General features: G+C 45.2%; 1 protein-coding gene across 1 annotated transcript in view; it reads right to left on the bottom strand.

Annotated features, from left to right (window-relative positions):
* Window positions 1-22915, bottom strand: part of LOC134438832 (protein unc-13 homolog C) — a 178642-nt gene that overhangs the window by 16072 nt on the left and 139655 nt on the right. Inside the window, exons 26-30 of the mRNA XM_063188513.1 lie at window positions 22875-22915; window positions 20565-20688; window positions 18673-18732; window positions 6200-6280; window positions 2202-2349 (exon numbers count right to left, since the gene is read on the bottom strand). The exon at window positions 22875-22915 is cut by the window's right edge and continues 91 nt beyond it. Coding sequence (XP_063044583.1) covers window positions 2202-2349; window positions 6200-6280; window positions 18673-18732; window positions 20565-20688; window positions 22875-22915 — 454 coding nt within the window. The remainder of the gene's footprint in view (window positions 1-2201; window positions 2350-6199; window positions 6281-18672; window positions 18733-20564; window positions 20689-22874) is intronic.

Here is a 22915-nt window from a genome sequence, read left to right as displayed (position 1 = left end):
ACAAAATGTACTACATACCGTAGGAGACCAGAGAACTGCTGAGCGTAATGAGGCTGGGCTGTAGTAGCTTCCAAGCTGGTTGCAGTTTGATATGTTCCGCCATGTTTATGAATTGAGGAAACAAGCTTTTTCTTGAGATGTGCTTCAAAGTAAAAGTGAGGAGGCCATACAGTAGCTTCATAAAAGTGGCTCAAGCAAAAGAAATTGTGGCGGAAGCAAATCACATGCATAGCTGAATCCTGCGCACATAATGCAAGTTCAAAAGGTTCATACTACCTTCTTGCACTGGGCTGAGTGCTGTTGTGACAGGCACCATTGAGAGAGAGAGAGAGAGAGAGAGAGAGAGAGAGAGAGAGAGAGAGAGAGAGAGAGAGAGAGAGAGAGAGAGAGAGAGAGAGAGAGAAGAAGAAGAAGAAGAAGCAATTATTTCGATGACCCCTTTGCTTTGCGATTTGGACAGAGGCCAAGCAACACACGGGTGGTGGTGAGAAAGCGCGAGGTCTAAAGCCTCCGCTCCCCTCCCCAGTTGAGAATGCACGTATCCGCCCCACATCCCCGGGGAGCAGAGGCCCTCACGCTCTGCCAATATGGGTCATCTATTTTCCCTGAGACAGAATCAATACCACACAGGTCCTCGCTGAAAACATGCTCTTCTTTAGGAGATAGCGATGGGACTGCGGGACAAAGTGAGAACTCACTCCTTACAAAGCAAGCCCAACCACCAGCTTTTAAAAAAAACAAAAAAAAAACAAATGCCCCATCAACATCCATATCCACGTACGTGTTGACATTGACACAAGGGAGGGAGGGGTAAACGCAAACAGCATCCCATGGCTCAGTCAACATTGCTTATATTCATAACACTGCTCACATGAAAAGCCCTCACTACGGCAGAAGACCAAGTCTGAATATGCATGGCCCCAAGGAGTCTTGAGTCAGGCTTGAATGAAAATCTTGAGTTCGCATCCTTTTAAATTGCTGTGTAGGAACTATATTCCCACACGAGGGTGAGTATAATTGATTTGTACCAGTGCTTGTTTGGGAGGGCATGGTTCAGGGTAAACAATGAGGGTGTTTGTGCCGTTGTGTAGGCATTCAAACCAAAAACAGGAGAGCGAGCGGAGCGGCGCTGCTGTTAAAATGCTCTAGGGGTCTGCAGATAACGATTCACAGGATCCCTCATGGGGGATAAGCTGAATTACACTGGCCTAATCCAAAAACTATGACTCAGTAGCTTGACTAATTTTGTCAAAGCTTCAAAAAATGAAAAAAGAGTGACCTTTTCCCCTTATATTATAATGAAACATGTGGTGATACAAATATAAACAGTTGTTGTAGACTTACTAATTCAACAACCATATTCTTTGTATTTTGGTTGGTTCAGTAGGCATATTTTCAAAAAAGGTTCTTTATTCTAAATTCCCATCCACTCATCACCTTCAAAAGTATGACCAAACCGGGGAAAAATATCAGTACAAAACTCTCTCTGAAGTAATACCTCAACAAAAGTGGCAACAGTGTTGCACAGGCTTATGGCGAGAAAGACAGAGCACCACTGGACTAACAGTGTACTTGATGTCAGCCATGAGTGACAATCCCACAGTTGGGTTTTAGGGCCTGTGCCGGACATGCATCCATCACCGCCCTTACCCTCCAGACAAAGCTCAGCACACAGCGTGATGAACAACCCCCTATCCACCAACTCTGATCTACATTTGACAAATTATACTCACAAACTCACAAACACAAACAAAAGAACTGGCCGAAGCACTAAGGACTGACTCCCTTTTCCCCTTTCCTTTTCTTGTGACCAGCACTGCACAACACACAAGTGTAACGGCAGTCTTCTTCCCCTTTTCCTCCTGATTCTGTCTTCACAATAGGACAAGCGAGGCCATTAAAGGGGGAGTGAAAGTGTAATTAAAGTGAGAGAGGAGGCACGGGCACAGGAGAGAAAGGCCAAGATAAAACTCCCTCCCTCCCTCCCTCCCAAACAACCTCCCTGCATCACTGCCACCAAGGCTAGTGTGTGTGTGTGTGTGTGTGTGTGTGTGCGTGTGCGTGAAGTGTAGTGTAGTGCAGCGTAGTGTTGTGTGGGCACTCAGACACTCTCAGCCAAGCCAAGTGCTCCCGGGGGATCTGAAGGCTTTCCCGCCCGCCACCATGAGCTGTAAGTAAGTGGAGCCGTGTAATGGGCTTACCTTGGGAGGTCTGGGTGCATATATATTTCTTGATCAAGGCATCTGTGGGTTGAGTGTAAAGGCTGAGAGCATACTTCAAGGACTTCAGATCAGGACTCTTCTCAAGGAATGTCTTCTTAAGACCATTACCACCCGCGTGGAAGTATTGCTGTGGAGAGACACGACACATATAGCATTACCACCCACATGGAAGTATCACTACTGAGAGAGAAAAACATATACCATTGCATGGAAGTATTTCTGGGGAGAGAGAAGACACATTTTCCAACAACATCAATATGGAAGTATTGTTATTGAGAGACAAGAAACGTGTGCCAAAACCATTTGCATGGTTGCTGTAGACAAAAGGAAAATGTGTATGTGTATGAAAGTATTGCTGTGGAGAGAGAGAATCATGCACCGTTATTGCCTGCATGGAAGTATTTTTGTGAAGAGAGAGAATAAAAGGGAAACTTTAGTCAAAAAAGGTTAATACATGTGCAAATAATTGTTTTTCACCTGAGATGACAGAGTCCTCTATTACACGTAAGCACCGTCAAGACAGCTAGACCATCATTCATGCCAAACAAGGCAACGAAGGCAAACAATCTCCCAGACTTTAATTCCTCATCCATTCGGTGGGTTTAAAGGGGGAAAAAAAGAAACCCACTCAGGACATGTTGACTGTCACAGGCGTTGACTGTGACGGGCTGCTAAAGCACGCGGTGCGGCAGCCGTGACGACTCTGTGGGCCGATTAGTGCTTCGTCTGATTAAGAATGTGGGGGCGAGAGCGCCGTGTCAAGTGCTGGCTCCTGCCCCCTTGTTTCTTAAAAACCCTCCGTGATGTGCTGTCACTTCCTGTGTGTGTATGTTTGTGTGTGTGTGTTTTTCCCCTACTCCTTCTTTCCCTCCATCCCGCTCTTCCATCCCTCCCTTCCTTCCTCTCTCGCTTCTCTGCTTGCTTCAGCCTTCAGCTGTGTTAAAGAGAGGCCAGCCGCTTGGGGCCCTATTGGTATTCTGCCAGGGCTCACACGGCGTCAATTTCAAGACAGACAGTCAGCCTTTAGCCCCTCCAATCCGCCCCTTAGCCATTAAACCCTGCAAACAAAGCCTCGAAATTACAAAGATCCCCATTTTTTAAAAAGATAATTGCTCTTACACCATAGCTCTTAGTTTGGTTCTTAACTTCTTTTTTTTCTTACACTGGCTTGATGAAGAAGTGGCAATAGTCACCGCTCTACTGGCCCTGCGGCTGGTTGTCTTGCAGGATTGTAAAATAGCATATTGATTGGTCAGGTAGTGGGCAGTGGGACTTCAAGCTCTTTAGTATAACATGGTGGAGTAAACATGACAGACTTGACTGGAGGCGTGTTGAGGCAGTGTGATCAAGCAGGCAAGGGAATTAGCTCGAAGAGTTGGAGAAACCAGTGATAACCACTTTCCAGTTAGTTCCAGCCTAGTTTTGTGCATTTTTTTTAGAGAAATAACTCTACAAACATAACAAGGGTGGTAATTAGGTTTGGCTGCAATTATAATCAGAATTAGGCTGGACTCGAAAATGTCTTTCCTCTCAGATAATTATGATGTTCTGCCACCTCTAGACCTTTTCATTGCTTGGCTAATTATGATGAGTGAAATAAACACTTCAAGGGGACAAATTAGGCAATAAATCTCTTTGTTTGTGTATTGTCATCTCAGTCTTTGCTGCTTCTACAAATTCAAAAAGCACCTGAAAAACATCCAATTTCTTTGTTGAGGCTCAGTTGAAAGACTTGCTACTATGAGGCATTTTCATGGCATTCCTCGTGCTAAACATTGGGGACAGATATACATGGTTATATTAAGCCTTTGTTTCCTGTCATATTGATGGGTAGTTAACTAACGTGAATTGTGAACATGGAATGGAAGAAACTGATCAACACCATTAAACAGCTCATAGCATACAGGTGAATAAGCAAACACTAAATGACTCATTCTGAAAAGGGACAAAATGTCAAGAATCAAACTGCTGATACTGTATCTTCGTCATATATGATGGCTTTGTGCAAATATGAACATGACAAACATTTGATATTATCCACAATTCACTGAAAATATAACATTGCCTTTGAATAATAATACGTTATCCTGAGGTACTTTGTATCTGTGCTCTGGCTAACATCCCATATGTCAGTTGCCTTAAGCCAAACTGCAAAAGCTTTCTTAATGCCAACACGTGCTACATAGGAAGTTTATATCTGGATGACAGTAAATGTAAGATGAAACATCAAGTTGAGAAAAATTCAGCTATCGATATTCTGTAACATCTCTACAATGTGTCGTGTCATCTCTGTGATGCAACACAGAATATAACTCCTCTAGCGGAGTACTCCACTGTCTGCATCTGTGAGTTACTGAACCCCCTGTTACCCAACACACCCATACTCTGCCCTCATATGCTCCGACACCAAACCCTCCTCTCTTCTTTTCACATCTTGCAAACTGCAGGCAGAGAATGTTTAACTAAAACGGCATGCAGCCTTTTTAACTCTGACGGGCGAAAAAATCTCCTCAAGGCTTTTCTTAACTTCCTTAATTGGGTGTCCTGCCCGGAATACAGATGAAGTGAAAATCTCCAGCATGATTGATCTAAAGAGGGAGGTGATCTCCTTGGAGACCAGAGAATCAATTAAAGTCCAGGAGGTTCCGTGGGGCGGCGCTGCGCTTCGTTGCGTTGCGGCTGCACACAGGACACAGCTTGAGCCAGATCGTGGCAGGCGGTCGACTAAGAAAATCATCTCCGGCCTAAAAAAATAATCTCCGCAATAATTACACCTACACCTGCGGGAGGAAAGCAATAACGAAGGCCGCATCTTTCTGTAGCATCGCAATACAACAGAGATGCGCGCATGACTCATTACCATCAAGGTCAGGCTTCAAAAGTACCCAGACCAATAAAACACACACCATGCAGCAGGGGTGATTACAGCACATGTGTGGGAATATGGAACATGGAAGGAAGATTTCGAAAGGATAATAACCACTGCAATCACATGAGGCTCCTGAAGGCAAAGCTTGCTAATGCATATGAAACACACACACACACACACACACACACACACACACACACACACACACACACACACACACACACACACACGCACACACACACACACACACACAGACACGTACCATCCAGTCAACATATTACTATCAAGGACGGGCCTCAAAGCAATCTAGACCACTGACATGTACACAATACAGCAGGGAAGTAAACATGTAAAAGGTGCAATTGTGGTGTGCTTCTGAAAGGCACAGATATTTATGTTAGGCCCACATATACAGTCAACACATTAGTATCAAGGCCGGGCCTCAAAACATCCAACTTAATAAAACACTCACAGAGCAGGAGGGAGGTAAAGCATGTCTGTAGCATGTGTCATAGCATGTCCTTTGAAAAAGACCACCAGACGCACAAGAATATCTGGATACAATACAAATACGGTAGATGGAAATGCAGTAAAGGTGAAATATGTCATGAATGTCCAGAATATGTAACCAGGTATTGAATGAATTCACAAGTCCCGCAACCAGGTAAGCCTGTTCAAGGTAAAACTTCTGTGAGCTAGTGGAAGACAAACACAAACACATCTTTTTGTTTTTAAGGACCACACTTAAGGCCCAGCAGAAGCTTGAAAGGAGATTAATGAGAAGGGGAGTGATGACAGGAAGGCAGACAGCAGGGAATAAGACGCTGCCTGGTCTTGAACTGCAACCATGGCACGCTTCAAAGGAACGGAAAAGACTGGCTTTATATATCAGGCTATCTGGCTGGGGAAAGGAAATGTGTGTGCTTTCAACTTGGACTTGAAAAAGAAAAATACAAGAGGTCCTAAAAGGGACAGATGGAGCGGTAGAAGAAAGAGAGAGAGAGAGAGAGAGAGAGAATAAATGACAGAAAGATTGGGGAGAAAGGATGGAGAGAGAGAAAGAGAGTGATGAATGAGAGAGAGGAATAGAAAGAAGGAAGACTGATACCTTGATGGTAGGAAGCACTAAATCCATGGCTGCACACTGGCGCGGTGTCAGGCTACGAGCCTCATCACGGATCACATGTTCCTAACAGGAAGACACAGAGACACAGAGGCAGACCACACACGCACGCACGCACGCACGCACGCACGCACGCACGCACGCACGCACGCACGCACACACACACACACACACACACACACACACACACACACACACACACACACACACACACACACACACAGCGAGACAGAGGGAAAAAAGCAAGACAGAGAGAGAAGAAGGGAGATGTTAGCTCACCATTTCAGAACAAGAAATATCTCGAATTGGATACTTAATGCATCATGACATGGCATTTATCACAAAATGAGTTGAACATAAACGTATAATTATGAATTTATGGGTACTTGAATGTAAATGGCCATAAATCTAATCGCCATATGTTCCTAGCGTTCCCTTCAGTGGTGCACGCGCTCCACGACAGACTGGTGGAATTATCTCACTGACTGCAGTCAGCCGGCCAGAAGCAATGAGAGGCGCCAGTCCTGCCATCTCCAGACTGAAATGACGTGACGTGCTATAATAACGGCTGTCAATCAACAGCTTATAGTCCTGTCAATCATCGGCATACTGTATGTACCTGCTGACCCACAGGAAACCCAAATGGGGGGAAATGTGATATGATCCGTCAGAGGTAAGAAACACGTGACGACAACACGCATTTTGTTCCCCCGCTAAGGCTAAAATGAGAAATGGAAAAAGTAATTCTGTTGCCGCACATTGCTTTGTGTAATCTGAAAGATGAGGGAATGTTGAAATGGTTTATAACATCAAGGGATTGCACATCTGAATCCGAGATATGAATTGCAGTGTTTCCCACAGAAATTTTGGAAACTATGGGGGCAGCCGGGGTTTATTTTGTCGGGGGGGGGGGGGGGGGGGGGGGGGGGGTCTTCTCACACGGGCCTTTTTTTTGCGGGGGGGCGGGGCGGGGGGGGGGGGGGGGTGTATTCTTGCAGCGTAAATGCAAAAACGGCAAAAAACATGGACTACAGTATGACATTGGCGCATGGAGAAACTGTAGGCCTGGGCCTATATTTCAGCCATTTATATTTTGAGAAATAAGGCTACATAAGATTTTACCCATGACTTGTATAATAGTAGTACATTGTCATTGTCAAAAAATGAAGTACAGTGAATAATTTCTGTTTAAAACACAGTTTCATTCGTCCCTCATNCAGGGGTCTGGGAAACAATAATAAACAAAATAGGAGCGGAGATAAGAATTTTTGAGCACTGTGAAATTGTTAACGCATAGACAAAAAGGGTCTTAGAGGGTAGGCTATGCCTTTTCCCCCACACATATCTGTAGGCGTACACATTCTACATGAGGGGTGCTGGTCACAGGGCCAGCAATTTTTCCTAATTCCTCCCATTAAAAGGGCTGAACAACATATTACACATTTATGTCTATATTCACATTCATTACACATTAATTTCTATATGCAGCCCGATGTCTCCTCTGCTGTGTCAATGAAGGTCTGTCACCAAACTCATTACAACTGTAAAACAAAGCCTAGGGAGTGTTAGTAAACTCATCCCAACTGTCCCTTCTCTGAAGGTTTTTTATATTGCTCCCAAACCTAAGTAAACTACAACAACTTGACTATGCTTTTGATCCCTGTCTTTCAAGCACTTGTGGTTCTCTCTATAGCAGGGGTGCCCAACCTTTTTTTAACCAAGATCTACTTTTGAAGTTGATGGTCTGCCGTGATCTACCAAGTCAAATTCAAGGATGTCAGTATGAAAATTTAAGACCACCATTTATTAATCACCATTATTCTGAACAAAATGTTTTCAGTAGGCTACTATGGCCGTATCTTTTCAGTGGGTTTTTAAAGTGTGTTGAATAGCCTATCTTTACAAAGCAATGCAGCACTGATAGTATGCAGAGATAATTTCAGTCATACACAAGTCATAAACAACTGAAACAATTTCAAAATGATAAACATTTGGTATATAAAGGGCACATAGGCCCTATTTCTAAAATATGATGAAGCATTATCATGTCTTCAGTGGTATAGGCTACAAATTAAAAAGGGCTCAGAAATTCACCATTTGTTATGGGTAAATAGTAGGCTACTATGAGAGAGAGAGAGAGAGAGAGAGAGAGAGAGAGAGAGAGAGAGAGAGAGAGAGAGCAATGAGAGAGCAATGAGAGAGCAATGAGAGAGCAATGAGAGAGCAATGAGAGAACTCATTGGATTGGTTAACACCCCTGTTAAGTGTGACTTCTTCTATGAAGCTTTTTTTTTCAGCTCTCTGGGACAGTAGCACAGCAAAGGCTTTCTATTGTGAGTTAGGCCAATCGTTTTGTCCACAACTGAAGCAAGAAACAGCACAAATTGAAGTGAATTCCATACATGTCAACAACTAACATTTCCCTTACACGCGGCACGCGATGTAAACGCAGTTAGCGATGATGCATGCGACTAGCGATTTGGACGAAGATCCTCGCATATCGACGTGTCATAACGCATCGTTGCGCACATGTTCTGTTACTCACCCGATGTTACACGTGTGCACACATGAATCAACTGCAATACCCTTACGGTCACTTCCTAATGCTTTCCCCTCATTCTGTGTTACCGTGGGACTACTTATCTAACCAATACAGAGTCTATAGGATGTATTTACTCCAGGAGGAAAATGCGAAGGAAATTCAAAATCGTAATTCAAATCGTTTTCAACAAAAACGGATATCGTAAAAAAAAAAAAAAGTAAAATTTTTTTTATTTTTTATTTTTTATTTTTTTTACATTTTCGTAAACTATGGCGGCCAAATTTAAACTATGGCGGGCCGCCATAGTTTTCTCAATGTATGGGAAACACTGAATTGAGTTGAGTTTTTTCCCCTGCTTTTGCTAAAACGGGACATGAAAAATAGAACATTGCTTCTGCGGAATTCTTTGTTGTCTTCATCTAATGGCTGAAATGGAGAGTAGGGATTGCACGTTGTAAGATCAGGGGATTGCACGTTTGAATCCGACTGCAGCTGGACAGATCAGATGTGGGCCAGCCAGGTCCATGATTAACCATTGCTGCATCCTGGTCCACAGGCAGCTGTGGGGCCCTTAAGCAGGAAGGCGAACATACCATATGATCCCCTCCTTGCTCCAGGGATGGCTGTCCCCTGCCCCCTTTACTAAGTAACTCACTATAAATAACCCTGGATAAGAGCGGCTGCTAAATGACGTGTAATATTATGCATAAAATATAAACGTTTCATACAGTAAAACATGCCTGCTCCGCATCAGATTTAAAAGCCCTCGCTCTTGTTTACTCTGAAGCGTTATGTAATGCCATAAAAATTGTGTCAGCCAGTGTTTATGACGGAGAGAGAGGTTGTAGTGTACTGTAGTGCTGGGGAGAGACCCAGTGTTTATGTTGGACAGTGGTAGAGAGAGGTTGTACTGTACAGATGTTGGAGGGAGACCCTGATCTGTGGCACTACTTGCCACTAATCCCTCGTATACTGCTGGCACACACTTTGCCTAATCTTCATCTGAACTCCAGGCACAATCTGTACAGATAAAGAGCAAGCTTTCATCCCATTTTATATATTTATTTTTCTGTCTTTCCCTTAAAAAGTGAATTTGCTGCTACCCGAATGGCAATTCCCAAGTCGTAATGTATTACTAAAGACTCCATGTGATGTCAAAGTAGCACTATTGGTGCGTTCCCCAGGGTTGGGAGATGGGATGTTTCTGACCTCCTACTTGATGAAATGCATTGGAACGCCCGTTGAAGCGGAATGTTCAAGTCGCGAGCTGGGGCAAAAGCGAAGCAAACCGACTTCGTCCCATTGACAATCGTGATGTCATCACAGCAATGGCAGCGCACAGAGTTAAGAATAGTTTATGTTGCACATTACTCAGCAATCACCATTCTATGGACAAATAGAGTTTATTTGGACAGGTTAACTTTGCAAAACCGCCCATGAACCTTTCTAAGGTGTAGCTATTGGCATTGCCTCTTTCAAAGATGAAATGCGGCTACATGAAAAAAAAACGCATGGTGTTGTTTACAACTCATTGTTTACATTGCTGACATCTTAGAGAAGTGGATATGTATTTTTGTCCTTCCATGTTTGTAGTTTGGTTGGCTTGCTGGTTGGAACGCTTTCAAGTGGGAGGTAGCTGCCTTCTGGTTGCCTACTAGGAAGCTCCTACCTCTGGGGAATGCACCATATGTAGAAACCTTTTTTCAACGACTAGTACAGACAAAGATTCTTTAATTCTATTCATGCATTTAGATCGTCTCAGATCGGTACAGCATTCCACTAGCCTGGTTCTCACCACACCTCTGTGTGTGTGTAGCTCTGGAGCCCCCTGGTGGAGCTCCAACACACACGGAGGTCTGGGAGACTGTAGCAGGATTCAATTTCTCTTATCAGAAATTAATCAGAGCATGTATTGCTTCAATATCAAAGGCACCTCACATTGAGGAGTCGCAGGACAGATTAAAGACTATATTGATGACGCTTTAGAGATCAACAGAAAATGTTTTTGAAGGTATTTGTTTGTGTCAAGGACGGGCAGAATGATGGATAAAGCCATGCATTGTGTAGGCGGAGCCAATGCAAGCGCTCCCAGACCTAGTTGTGGAGCTCACAAAACTGCATGGAACTGCAGGTCGGGCAAGAGCCAGGCAAGCATTCCACTGGCGTAGGGAGCGATATACATTACAAGGCTACAATAATAAAAAATATCTACACTGTAAATTTACAAATCACCATCAAGGCTCCATCAGACTTCAATATGAACCAATATGAAATAGAATACTGCTTTTCTATTACAGTATACATACTATATGCCATAGTAGTGTAATGCTATGGCTGTGTGCATTATAAGGCTACAGAGAGCCCATCCCTAGAGCAATTAAACTGCAGGGTGGTGTAGCCTGCTGGACACAGCGGATCGAACAGGAACTGAGCCAGACCCTGGGTGGTGAAACCCAAGTTGCATGTAATCCTTTGATCAGCGGATGGAGGGGCATTCAAGACATGTCCCCTCCCTTTGACAAGAGTTAAGGAGCTGGGTTTCAATCAATAGCCGGAAGTGTGGACACAGATGAGATTTGGTTTCCACTCTCTGCATCTGCTGATTGGTTTGTGTTGTGTGTTACACAGTCAGTATGTGTGTGTGTGTGTGTGTGTGTGTGTGTGTGTGTGTGTGTGTGTGTGTGTTTGTGTGTGTGTGTTCGTGTGTGTGTGTGTGTGTGTGTGTGTGTGTGTGTGTGTGTGTGTGTGTGTGTGTGTGTGTGTGTGTGTGTATGTGTGTGTGTGTGTGCGCGTCCTGCATGTACAGTATAAGTAGAGTGTGTGTGTTTTCCTGTAAGGTGAAGGTTGATACCAGGGAAGATGTCCATCGATTGATTCACATTAAAGGTCAATTTTTTAAAAGATCAGTTCCCATACAACAGTTTTAATGCTTTGTCGAAGTGTATTGATTAGGTGTTAACTCCGGCAGAATGTGCGTTGACAGGACTGCAGGATGGGAGAATATCCAGTATTGCCCATTACTCTCTATTAAAGTCACCACACACTCACTGGCTTCACTAATAAGTCCCAGAGACTAGAGCTTCTTGAACGCATTTTACACACAAACTGCCCATGCCTCACTGACCATAGAAAGGAGCGTGATAAATTTCTTTCTGCAGAGAACCAATTAAGCCACTTTCTCTTCGACCAGTGTTTCAGCACCAGCAGTAGCAGCAAACTCATCATTCCCCAATGATCATTGGAGAAAAACCCATTCTGCTTTGGGTTATATTTTCGTCCTTCCAAATATTATTTTTCTGGCAATTTTTATTGCATCTCTGCTGTCCACTGGGAATAAACAAAGTTAGTCTTTGAACTCAGTTAAAAGCATGGCCGCAGTGGCTGTAGTCAGACATTTATTTTAAGAATGTTCTATCTGCTGCCAGATTTTGCATCTACTGCTAAAAATGAAGGCACAGGAGGTCTAAAATACTGAGTCGTATACTGCACAGTACATCTTAATTACGTGGCCTGACAGGTAGCAATTAAAAGTTGTATTCTGGGGTGGGGTGGTGGGGAGTGTGTCTGTGTGACCATATGGGGTAGGTTGGATTGGGAATGGGTTCTAGGAAATACATTCCAATTCATACAACTGTTTGGAATGTTGGAATTTGTTAAGTTCTTGTAGCAGAGTTGCTCGGCCTGTCGGGATAACGAAATGGCTCCGGCAGTGCCTTGCTATACCGTTAAGGGTTAACAACTTTAATTGCTCAGATCCTCTTGTGAGTAAATGCAGTTTGAAAGACGACCATTGAATTGCGCTTGGCCTATTCACCCTGGGTAGACCACACAATTCGATGTAGTCCGGCTTGTCTGGGCAAAGATGTCCCATGCCTCCCTCTAATCAACTTGGGGTTTCTTTTCCCTTCACAGACTACCTCGGTCTAGTTTATTGCCTTGTACTGGGCCCATTACTTTATACAAGCTAAGACCTGGAGAAAAAAACACTTTCTAGTACCAGACTACATGTGGTACAACACAATGTGCTCTCAGTCACTTAATACGGTTTCCTCCTGCTTTTACTCACAGCAGAGGCATGCTGTTTTCAAAGAGCTGCACCTCACACATGATCTGAATCCCAAACATTCACTGCTTTTTTCACTATATAGCATGGTGCAGTATGCCATGCAGAGGGTAAACCAATGTCACTTATGCCTCTTTTCCACTGTTATTTTTTTTGGTAGGCCTACAGGTCAACACAGCACGCCTCAGCCGTCACTTTTTGTTTTATGATTGAGCTGTGTCGTGCCCAATCGAAAAACGAACGGCTGAGTCGCACTGTGTTGAGCTGTAGGCTAACCAGAAAACTTGCAGTGGAAAAGAGACATTAGAGTACACTGTAACCGTTACAAGAAAGTGCACCGTGTGGATTCAAGTATGAAGGTCTGCAACCGTTGGGAGACAAGTCAAGCAGCGGCACGAAACGAGCAGTTCCACATTGCATCATGCAACACCTGTCCGCTCCGTGTAAAAGCACAGGATTCCTCAACTGAAACACCACGCTGACTGCAAGTTATTCCGATGACTATGGGTGTCCTGACATGGCATGCAATAATATCATGAGTTTGTGTCTACAGCTGAGCCAGAGAGACAAAAAAGTCTAGTCTAGTCTGTCTAGTAAGCGCTTTTTTGCCATATGCTAACAGCTGGTTGACTCACTCTCCGCTTCCCATCCAGTCATGCACACCTCCCTCCCACTGGCTACTCAGCCTTTTCTCTAAACTACTCCTCATCCTCTCTGTTCTGTCTTCTACTTCTCTTCTCTTCTCTTCTCTTCTCTTCTCTTCTCTTCTCTTCTCTTCTCTTCTCTTGTTTCATTTACTGCAGGCTATAATCAAGCACACCTTTTCACTTTCTACCCCCTCCATCTCTTCTCTTCTTTTTTTCTTTTCTTTTCTTTTCTTTTCTTCTCAATTTCTGCTTCCATCCCTGCTCCTCCTCCTCTTCTTTCTTCTCCTATTTTACCTCACGTGTTACAGGCTACAAGGTATGTGGATTACTCCATGAAATTGATTATTAATATGATAATGTCTTGTATCTCAAATGAGGATGGAACCCACTTTCCCTGCTCAACGCTGAAATGATATGCTAGCTCAAGTGTGTGTGTGTGTGTGTGTGTGTGTGTGTGTGTGTGTGTGTGTGTGTGTGTGTGTGTGTGTGTCTTTGCATGTGTGAGTGAGTGTGACTCTGTGGGTCTGTGTGTGTGTGCGCGCACATGTGTATGTGTGCCGTGTGTGTGCATATGTGTGTGTGTGTGTGTGTGTGTCTGTGTGTGTGTGTGTGTGTGTGTGTGTGTGTGTGTGTGTGTGTGTGTGCATTTGCGTGTGTGTGACTGTGTATGTCTGTGTGTGCGCGTGCACATGTGTATGTGTGCCGTGTGTGTGCATATGAGTGTGTGTGTGCGGGGTGTGCATGAGTGTGTGTGTGTGTGCGTGCGTGTGTGTGAGTGTGTGTGTGGAGGACAGTTGACAGAGCAGACTGTAATCCTGCTCCTGCAGCTCAGGGCCAGGGAAATGAGGAATTGATAAACGACAGGCGCGGCGGGCGACAGTGTCTTAGTCGGCAATAATTGCTGCAGGGATCGGCGATGAAGAAGAAACAGGATGGTAATGAAAGGAGCGTAATGATGGCGGGGAGGAGAGGAGGTGTCAGAGAGGAGAGGGGGGTTTGGAGAGGAGAGAGGTTTTTTTTCCAGAACGGAGGAGGTTGTTGGAGAGGAGAGGGGGGGTTGGAAAGGAGAGGGTTTTTTAAAGAGGAGAAGTGGGTTTGGTGAGGAGGGAGGGGTGTTGAGAGGAGAGGGGTTTTAGAGAGAGGTAAAGGAAGAAAAGAGTTTCGTTTTTAACCAACACAAATTGACAGCAGGCTGCCAGGCCCCACCTGGAGCCAGGGACTATGCACTGCCTCTGAACACACATTGTGCAGCCACTGAACACACATTGGGCACTCATTTCATTTAACACACCGATGGTCCCTGTCTGTCTATCTGCCCCTTTTTACATGGCCTCTCTCATTGCTTCTCTCAAAAGCACACACAAAAAGATAGAGAGTGTAAGTCTGGTACTGAGAGGCTGTGATAGAGACACACAGACCGAGAGAGAAGAAGAGATCAGAGAATAAAGTCAAGACAAAGAAAGAAAGAAAGAAAGAAAGAAAGAAAGAAAGAAAGAAAGAAAGAAAGAAAGAAAGAAAGATGCACAGCACTCTTAAACCCAGTAGAGTGAACACGCTCGATACCCAGAGCAGTGCCTAAGCATGGAGGTCCTACTGCAGGGAGCTTGCAACTCTGTGATTGCCCAGCAGGAGTGAACGGCCAGTGGGCAGAGGAGGGGAGGGGAGGGCTGAAGGTTGGAAGGTTCAGGAGAGAGGATGGTGGACTGAGGAGGGGAGGGATAGAAGGATAGTGGGGGGGGGGGGCAAGAAGAGCAGAACGGAGGAATGAGGATGTCAGGGACATAGGGATGAGCCAACTGAGGAGAGAATGGGTAGTTTGTCCAGGAGGGCTGAGAAGAGTAATGTGGGATGAGGAGTGGAGGTGACAGGGGGACTAAGGGATGGAGAGATGAGATGGATTGAGGAGAGTAGGGATGGAGAGATGAGGAGTGCTGAGGAAGGGAGGTATAGTTGGCTGAGGAGGGTTGATGTGAGTTGAGGTAGAGGTCTGAGACGGGTTGAGGAGAGTAGGGATGGAGAGATGAGAGAGGAGTGCTGAAGATGAGAGGAGGTGGAGGGGTAAGGGGGGCTGAGGAGAGAAGGTAGAGTGGGTAGAGTCAAGCTGTGGACAGTAGAGCTAAGTAGGGATGGTAGGGTGGGATGTGCATGGATAAGGGGCAGAAGATTGCAAGTACAACACAGTGAATTTAGTAGGGTTTAGTAGGGAGAGTTTGGGACCAACTGGAAGAGTGTTGTATTTGAGTCCGTTGAAGTAATATAACACCAAAACATGTGCTGTGCAGAGTGGGCTGAGGGTGTCTGAGAGTAGGGACAGGAGCGTAAGAATTTGGACCAAGACAGAGAATTCATGATGGGTAGCGGTGGGGTGGTTGAGAAGAGGGCTCGAGTAGGGGTGGGGGGTGGGGGCGTAATTGCACCAACACAGAGAATTCATGTGGTGTGTGCGTGTGCGTGTGCGTGTGTGTGTGTGTGTGTGTGTGTGTGTGTGTGTGTGTGTGTGTGTGTGTGTGAGCATGTGTATGTGTGTGAATGTGCATGCGTGTGCAATTTTGTGTGATTTGGACTGACTCAGAGGCTCAGTGGTGTGTGTGCGTGTGTGTGTGTGTGTGTGTGCGTGCATGTGTGTGTGTGCGTGTGTGTATATGAATGTGCATGCGTGTGCGCACACAGAGGCTCGGTGGTGTGTGTGTGTGTGTGTGTGTGTGTGAATGTGTGTGTGTGTGTGTGTGTGTGTGTGTGTGTGTGTGTGTGTGTGTGTGTGTGTGTGTGTGTGTGTGTGTGTGTGTGTGTGTGTGTGTGTGGTGATCTCTCCCACCAATCATCTTGGCACAGGAGATGATCAGGATGGCCAAAAGCCCCCGTGTAATTTGGCACTCTACAAATGCTCCCTTCATTGCCTGTCTTCCCTCTGTTTCTCTCCTCTGTTCCCTCCTTCACTTTCTCTCACTTCTTTCTCTCCATCTCCTTCTTTCTTTCTCAACTTCTCTCTATCTCTCTCGCTTTCTCTCTCTTTTCCTCTCTTTCCCTCTCCTCTCTCTATCCCCCATTCTCTTTGTCTTTCTCTCCCTCCAAGCTCTCTTTCTCTCATGCTCCCTCGCTCGTCTGAGCTGCGAGTGGTTAGTGCAGGGTCATATTCATCTCCTCCAGGGCGCCTCTCATCTGCTCCCCCCACTCCAGACACATTTGCTTGGGGCCGCAAGAATCACTCTTCTGGCCCCCCGCCCACACCATCTTCCACCATCCACACCTTTCAGCCCCCCCACCTACTCTCTATTCTCCCACCGTCCCTGCTTCACCTGTTGGGCTGAAGCACAGCCACCCCGCTGCCACCATCAAATCAACCATTACATTTGAATTTCCTTTCATCGCCGACCGGCTGACGCTGGCTGGGAAAAGTGCAATTCTAATGCATATCTAATGTACTTCTCCACTCAGATCAGATGAGGCGATGAAAAAAATGGTTGGGTGCACAACGGACTGACGGACGGACCAGTACTGTGTGATTTATTATACACATACTTAGTGTGGCGTTTGATTCAGTTCCCACACTGACATGTACCTATTAAAACCTGCAATATAAGGGTAGGCTCTTACTGCAGATGGGGTCGCCGGCGGGCCTATTCACTACTTGCGGAAAATCTTCAACTACATCATAACCAGGGCTCTAAATTAACACACGCCAAACACGGGTGAAAATTCATTTTGGCTAGTAGAAAAAAATACCTACCCGCCAATTTGGCTAGTAGCGCCGGAGTGCAGTAAATTATGAACGGTAAACCGCTGCTCTGACGAACGTTAGACGGTGAGATTTCCTACATTACCCATGGACACTAGCGTCACGACGTAGCCTCCCACCGTGGGCTTTCCAGTGCAGCGAGCAGCAACTCCATGCTGTTGCACGCGCCAGGATTGAAAACATTTCAGACGACCAGCCTTCTGTCAGCTACACTGCGCTCACACTATTCTGACACTCAGCTCTCCTCCTAAGCTCTCGTCGCTTTCGCTACAACCTTTTTTAACGTCACTACTGCTATTATTACTATATGAACCTTGCTGTAACAGGCTGCATTTTTGAAGCAGCGAGGCCCTGACCGTTTCAATGACAGGACTAACGCAGAGCTACTTCTGTTCTGTAGGCTATGTTTTGTGCGAGTGATGAGAATGTGGCGGGGGTTAGAGCAAGGTTCTGTGTGTTGGTGAATGCTAGTAGTAGGCTAATTGTAACCGTAATAATAGTGACGTTAATAGCGACAAGGGCAGAGGGGGAGAGCTGACTGTCAGAGTAGTGTGACCGTAGCTGTCAGTTCAGTTGTCTTCTGAAATGTTCCGAGTCCTGGCGCAACTAAGTTGGAAAGCACACGCCATCGGAAAAGAAAAAAAGCAGCCAACGACGAAGCTGTGGAAGTAACAAAGGAAGCGAAGATTCCCGAGATATTATTTACTTTTAGTTAAACTAGGCTTCTTGTCATTTTGTTGCGCTCCTCCTCTCTCCTCTCCTTTTCCTTTCATCTCTTCTCCTTCCTTGGGGTGTGCGTATGTGAGGTTTTGAAGTGTTTGGCTGTGTGCTTGGTTACTGTATGTTAAAGGTCTGTTATGTGAGTGGCTTGTGTGATGTGATTCAGCTGTTTCCAGAGGAATTGAACAAAAACTAATCAAATTGATTAGGCCTAAGTAATGAAAGTAAAAAATAAAGTTATAAAATAATGAAAAAATATATAGTATAATATGCTTATTATGTAGGCATATAGTAGCCTATGCAGGCCTATAGTGTATCTGTGTTGTGGAAATAGTTGAACAAAATGACCATAATTTAAAAAAATAACTAGCCTAATGCATAGGCCTAGTTTATTTTGGTGAGATTAAAAAAATGGCTAGTTGAACTTCTATTTGGCTGGTAAGAAAAAATGTCCACTAGCCAAATTGGCTGGTGATGGAAAAAGTTAATTTAGAGCCCTGATCATAACAACATTGCTATGACATTACTGAGAGCCTTAAGTAACAGATTAAGACATAGCAATTACAATTTTGGTGACAGGTTATAACATAGGCTCTAAGGGTTCAAACACACTACGAGTTTATGGACGATTCCTAGCAATGGGAAGCTGGTGCTGAACGCTTTATGAATTTGAACCGAACCAAAGGCGTACAGTATTACCATGCAGCACTTTGTAAATAAATAAAAGATTTGGGCATTCTCCAGGCTTACCTTGAGTTTGGATAATTGGCCCAGGTCCTTTGCAGCACTAAATATCATCTGTGCCCCTTGCTGTGGAGAGAGAGAGAGAGAGCGAGAGAGAGCGAGAGAGAGAGAGAGAGAGAGAGAGAGAGAGAGAGAGAGAGAGAGAGAGAGAGAGAGAGAGAAAAAGACAAAGAGAACAAAAAACAGAAGAATGAGGAATTTGTTTTAATGAGACAAACTCAAGACAGAAATATGCCAACAATTGTCCTGTGGTTTAGCGATAAAGAAAGTGCAACCTCACTCACAGAGACCACAGTGCCACATATCTAGCTCGCTAAAATGTCAAGGATGTTTTCTTTCTTCTTTCTTTCTCTTTTTTATTTCTTGTGTGTCAGAGAATTTCCTTTTACACATATTTTTTTTTCAGCATGATTGGAATGCAGAGCTCATAGAGGAGCTATAGTGGAATACTGTTATGATCAGGGAAGCCACCAGGAGGAGACAAAGGGGTCATTGGTCCCAGGCCCAGGTATATAGGAGGCCCAACATTGGGTTTCCATTACATTGAATGTATTGGATGAGGGTGTCCTTTCAGAAGACTTTGTCCTGGGCCCAGAAAAAGCTGTCAGCGGCCCTGGTGACGATGCAGGTGTACGGAGGGCAGAGTGCTGCCGCAGCTTAATGCATTGAACAAAGACAGCCAGCTCAGTCTGCAAGCGGCAGATAAAAGAGCATTTATTATTTATTTCGTTTTTATATATTTTTTTAACCAAACTCGATCTGCTGAGCTCAGAGCCTGAGGGGCACCCATGCCAGGTCTGACAGTGCCATGTCTACACCAGCGGGTGAAGAAAGATGGTGTTTGTGTTTGTGGGTCTCTTTTTTATTTATTCCCTCTCTCCTGAGGTGCTGCGCGTGAATGCAGCCCCACTGAACGAGGCTGTACGCTTGCTACTTGTTGGGGCTATTGATGCAGGCTGAAAAGGCAAGGCAGGCAAGAAAGCACCAGCAAGCAAGGGAAGGTTAGAGTGAAAAACGTTGACATAAAACGCCACAGTGAATCAGTAGAAAGGGAGTAGCATTGCTGTGTGACACTTGAAGGCAGATCTGAATGAATGACGGAGTGAATGGTAGGAGTGGTAGTGATGTCTGCCACCCAGCACCAAGCGAGTGTGATCCTCACAGAGAGGCAGGGAGGAGGGTGCCATGGAAAACAGCCTGGCCCGTCAACAGTGGCAAGACAATCTGCCTCCCTTTTAATGGCGCTGCGAATCTCAAAATGTGTTTTGTGTGACTGTGTGCGAGTGTGCATGTGTGCATGTGTGTGTGTGTGTGCGTGTGTGTGAGTGTGTGTGTGTGTGTGTGTGCGTGTGTGTGAGTGTGTGTGTGTGTGTTTGTTTGTGTGTGCATGCGTGTGTGTGTGAGTGTGTGTGTGTGTGTGTGTGTGTGTGTGTGTGTGTGTGTGTGTGTGTGTGTGTGCATGTGTGTGTGTGTGTGTGTGTGTGTGCATCGGTGTGTACGTGTGTGATGGCTTACAGGCCGTTAAGGGAGGCAAGATAATCCGTCTCTCAGTGGTGATAAGTGTGAATATGTGTGTGTGTGTGTGTGTGTGTGTGTGTGTGTGTGTGTGTGTGTGTGTGTGTGTGTGTGTGTGTGTGTGTGTGTGACAGCTTACAGAATGAGAAGCGAGGCAAGGCAATCTGCTCCTTGGTGTTGGCTAGTGCGAATTTGCATGTGCATGTCTGTGGGTCTGCGTGTGTGCTTGTGCGTGTTTGTGTGTGGTGTGTGTGAGGTGTGTGTGAGGTGTGTGTGTGTGTGTGTGTGTGTGTGTGTGTGTGTGTGTGTGTGTGTGTGTGTGTGTGTGTGTGTGTGTGTGTGTGTGTATGTGCACGTGTACGCACGCAGGCGTAATGACTTACCGACTGGTCCGTCAGGGGAGGCAGGACGATCTGCCTCTCGATGGTATTCAGCACGATCTTCCAGAGCTCCTTTAGAACCCTCTTTAGAACCGTCTTCTCGCAGATCTTCGCAAACAGCATCAAGCTGGACAACAAACAAACAAACAAGAAAGCACATCCACTTAAATCACAACAAAACAACACACATGCATGCACGTACACATCCACTTAAACCCGTCTGGGTACTGGACTAAGGGAAGCCTGTTATATAATGAATAAAAGGAAAGAAAGTCTGCATCACCGGGGCTTCCAACAATTACTTTTTTAATTGGTATGCACCTTCATCAAACATGTGCATACCGAGGCCCGAAACATAATTAAAGAGAACATAACAATTAAGAAGAAAGTAATGAGAGTCTTGATGTTGTGGACATTATTTCCTGTTTTGAACAGCACCAAGCTATTTACGTAAGAACAACACAGCAGCTCTCAGTACCTGTAATTGAAGAGCTCTTTTTCAAAATGCCATGTATCCGTATTCAAAATGATTGCCCTTTTATTGTGTCTTCTCCGATAATGTCAGTAAAAAGCACTGATCTGAGGTTTTTATTGGGTAAAGAAATATCAGATACGATTAAGTCAGTTCCAATTGCTGCAATGCTACCTTAAAATCTATTCCTAAGCAAGATTCATGGATATTTTATTCAAATTGCTTTTTGGAAAAGGGCTGCTAGATTCAATTTTAATTTCAGTTTATGATAGTGTGATTTCATCACAGCCATGGTCTCATAAGGGCATTTGGGTTCCAACCAAGGAACCTGAGAGACTCTCACCGACAGTACCAGGGCACAACATGCTACCAAGTAGGCATACAGCGCCAGGACACAACCCAGATAACACAGAGTAGGACTACAGTACCAGGCATAGGTGCCAGAATGGGGGATGCAGTGGTGCCCTGGCACCCCCACTCTTGGGCTGCCTAAATGAGGCCGAGTAGGACTACAGTGCCAGGACACATCCCAGAGGCCACTCAATCCACATACAGTACCAGGGCACAGCCCATAGGTAGCCAGCACACTCTGATCCAGGGTTGGCTCCAGTAACCTCTGATATGCAATTCAGAAGTAAACCTTGAAGTGATTATGCAGCAACATACTGGGATTATGGGGAGGCGGTGGTGGTGGGGTGGTGGGGTGCTGGTGTGTGTACTGTGTGTGTGTGTGTGTGTGTGTGCGTGTGCGTGTGTGTACACGTGCACACGTGTGTGTATGCTGTGGGGGAGGGGCTTTCGAGGATGATGTACATACAGTATATATACAGTGCAAAGGCAGTGGTAGCATATGAGGAGTGGGGTGGGGTGGTGGGGAAGTGTGTGTGTGTGTGTGTGTGTGTGTGTGTGTGTGTGTGTGTGTGTGTGTGTGTGTGTGTGTGTGTGTGTGTGTGTGTGTGTGTGTGTGTGTGTGTGTGTGTGTGTGTGTGTGTGTGTGTGTGTGTGTGTTGGGGGAGGGGTTTTGTGCATGATGTACTATACTGCAGATACTATATGGCAGTAGTCAGTAGTGTGGCATATGAGGGGTGGGGGTGGGGTGGGGTGGTGTGGATGTGAAGCGGTGGCTTTCTGAAGCTGTGGTTGACGTTCTGTACACAAAAGAGGATTTGAATATTTGCATATGATTATGAGACTGGGGGATAATTCTCTACTGACCTCCACGTTGCACTAATAGTGAACCAGAAGGCAAGTGGTACTGTATAACCCGCTCCCCAGTTTACTCGGTTTTAGTTCCCTACTTTATGTTTTTTTTTTCCCATTTTTTATGTCCTTACACGGACACATGCTGCAATCGTGCAATCGCCGCAATGTCAAACATTTGTCTGGACTGTTTGATTATATGAGGCTTTGCTAGATCAAATGAAGAACACAATATGTATGCAAATTGAAGAAATGCTGCAGGATTTGGGGTTTTCTCTGCCTGGGCTACTTTACTCTATGTTTCTCCATGCACCAATGACTATACTTTAGGTACAGTACAGCGTGTGCATAAAAAAATCTCCCTCTCTTGTCTGGCATTGCTTAATAAGTCATTGCCCATGAGTGTGTGTGTGTGTGTCAGTGAGTGTGTGTGCATCCGTGTGTCCGTGTGTGCGTCCGTGTGTGTGTGTGTGTGTGTGTGTGTGTGTGTGTGTATGTGTATGTGTGTGTTTATGCATGTGTATGTGTGTGTGTATGTGCGCGCGGGTATGCGTGTGTGTGTGTGTCCATGTGTATGCGTGTGCATGCGTGTGTGTGTGTATATGTATGTATATGTGTGCGCATGTGTGTGTATAACATACTTCTTATCCAATAGGTCCATGAGAGGCCTCAGTACAGTCTC

The sequence above is a fragment of the Engraulis encrasicolus genome, chromosome 22 (genome assembly GCF_034702125.1).
Source record: "Engraulis encrasicolus isolate BLACKSEA-1 chromosome 22, IST_EnEncr_1.0, whole genome shotgun sequence".
In the NCBI taxonomy this organism is placed as follows: Eukaryota; Metazoa; Chordata; class Actinopteri; order Clupeiformes; family Engraulidae; genus Engraulis; species Engraulis encrasicolus.
Note: the sequence above shows the minus strand (reverse complement) of the source record. Positions and strands in the feature narration are given on the sequence as shown.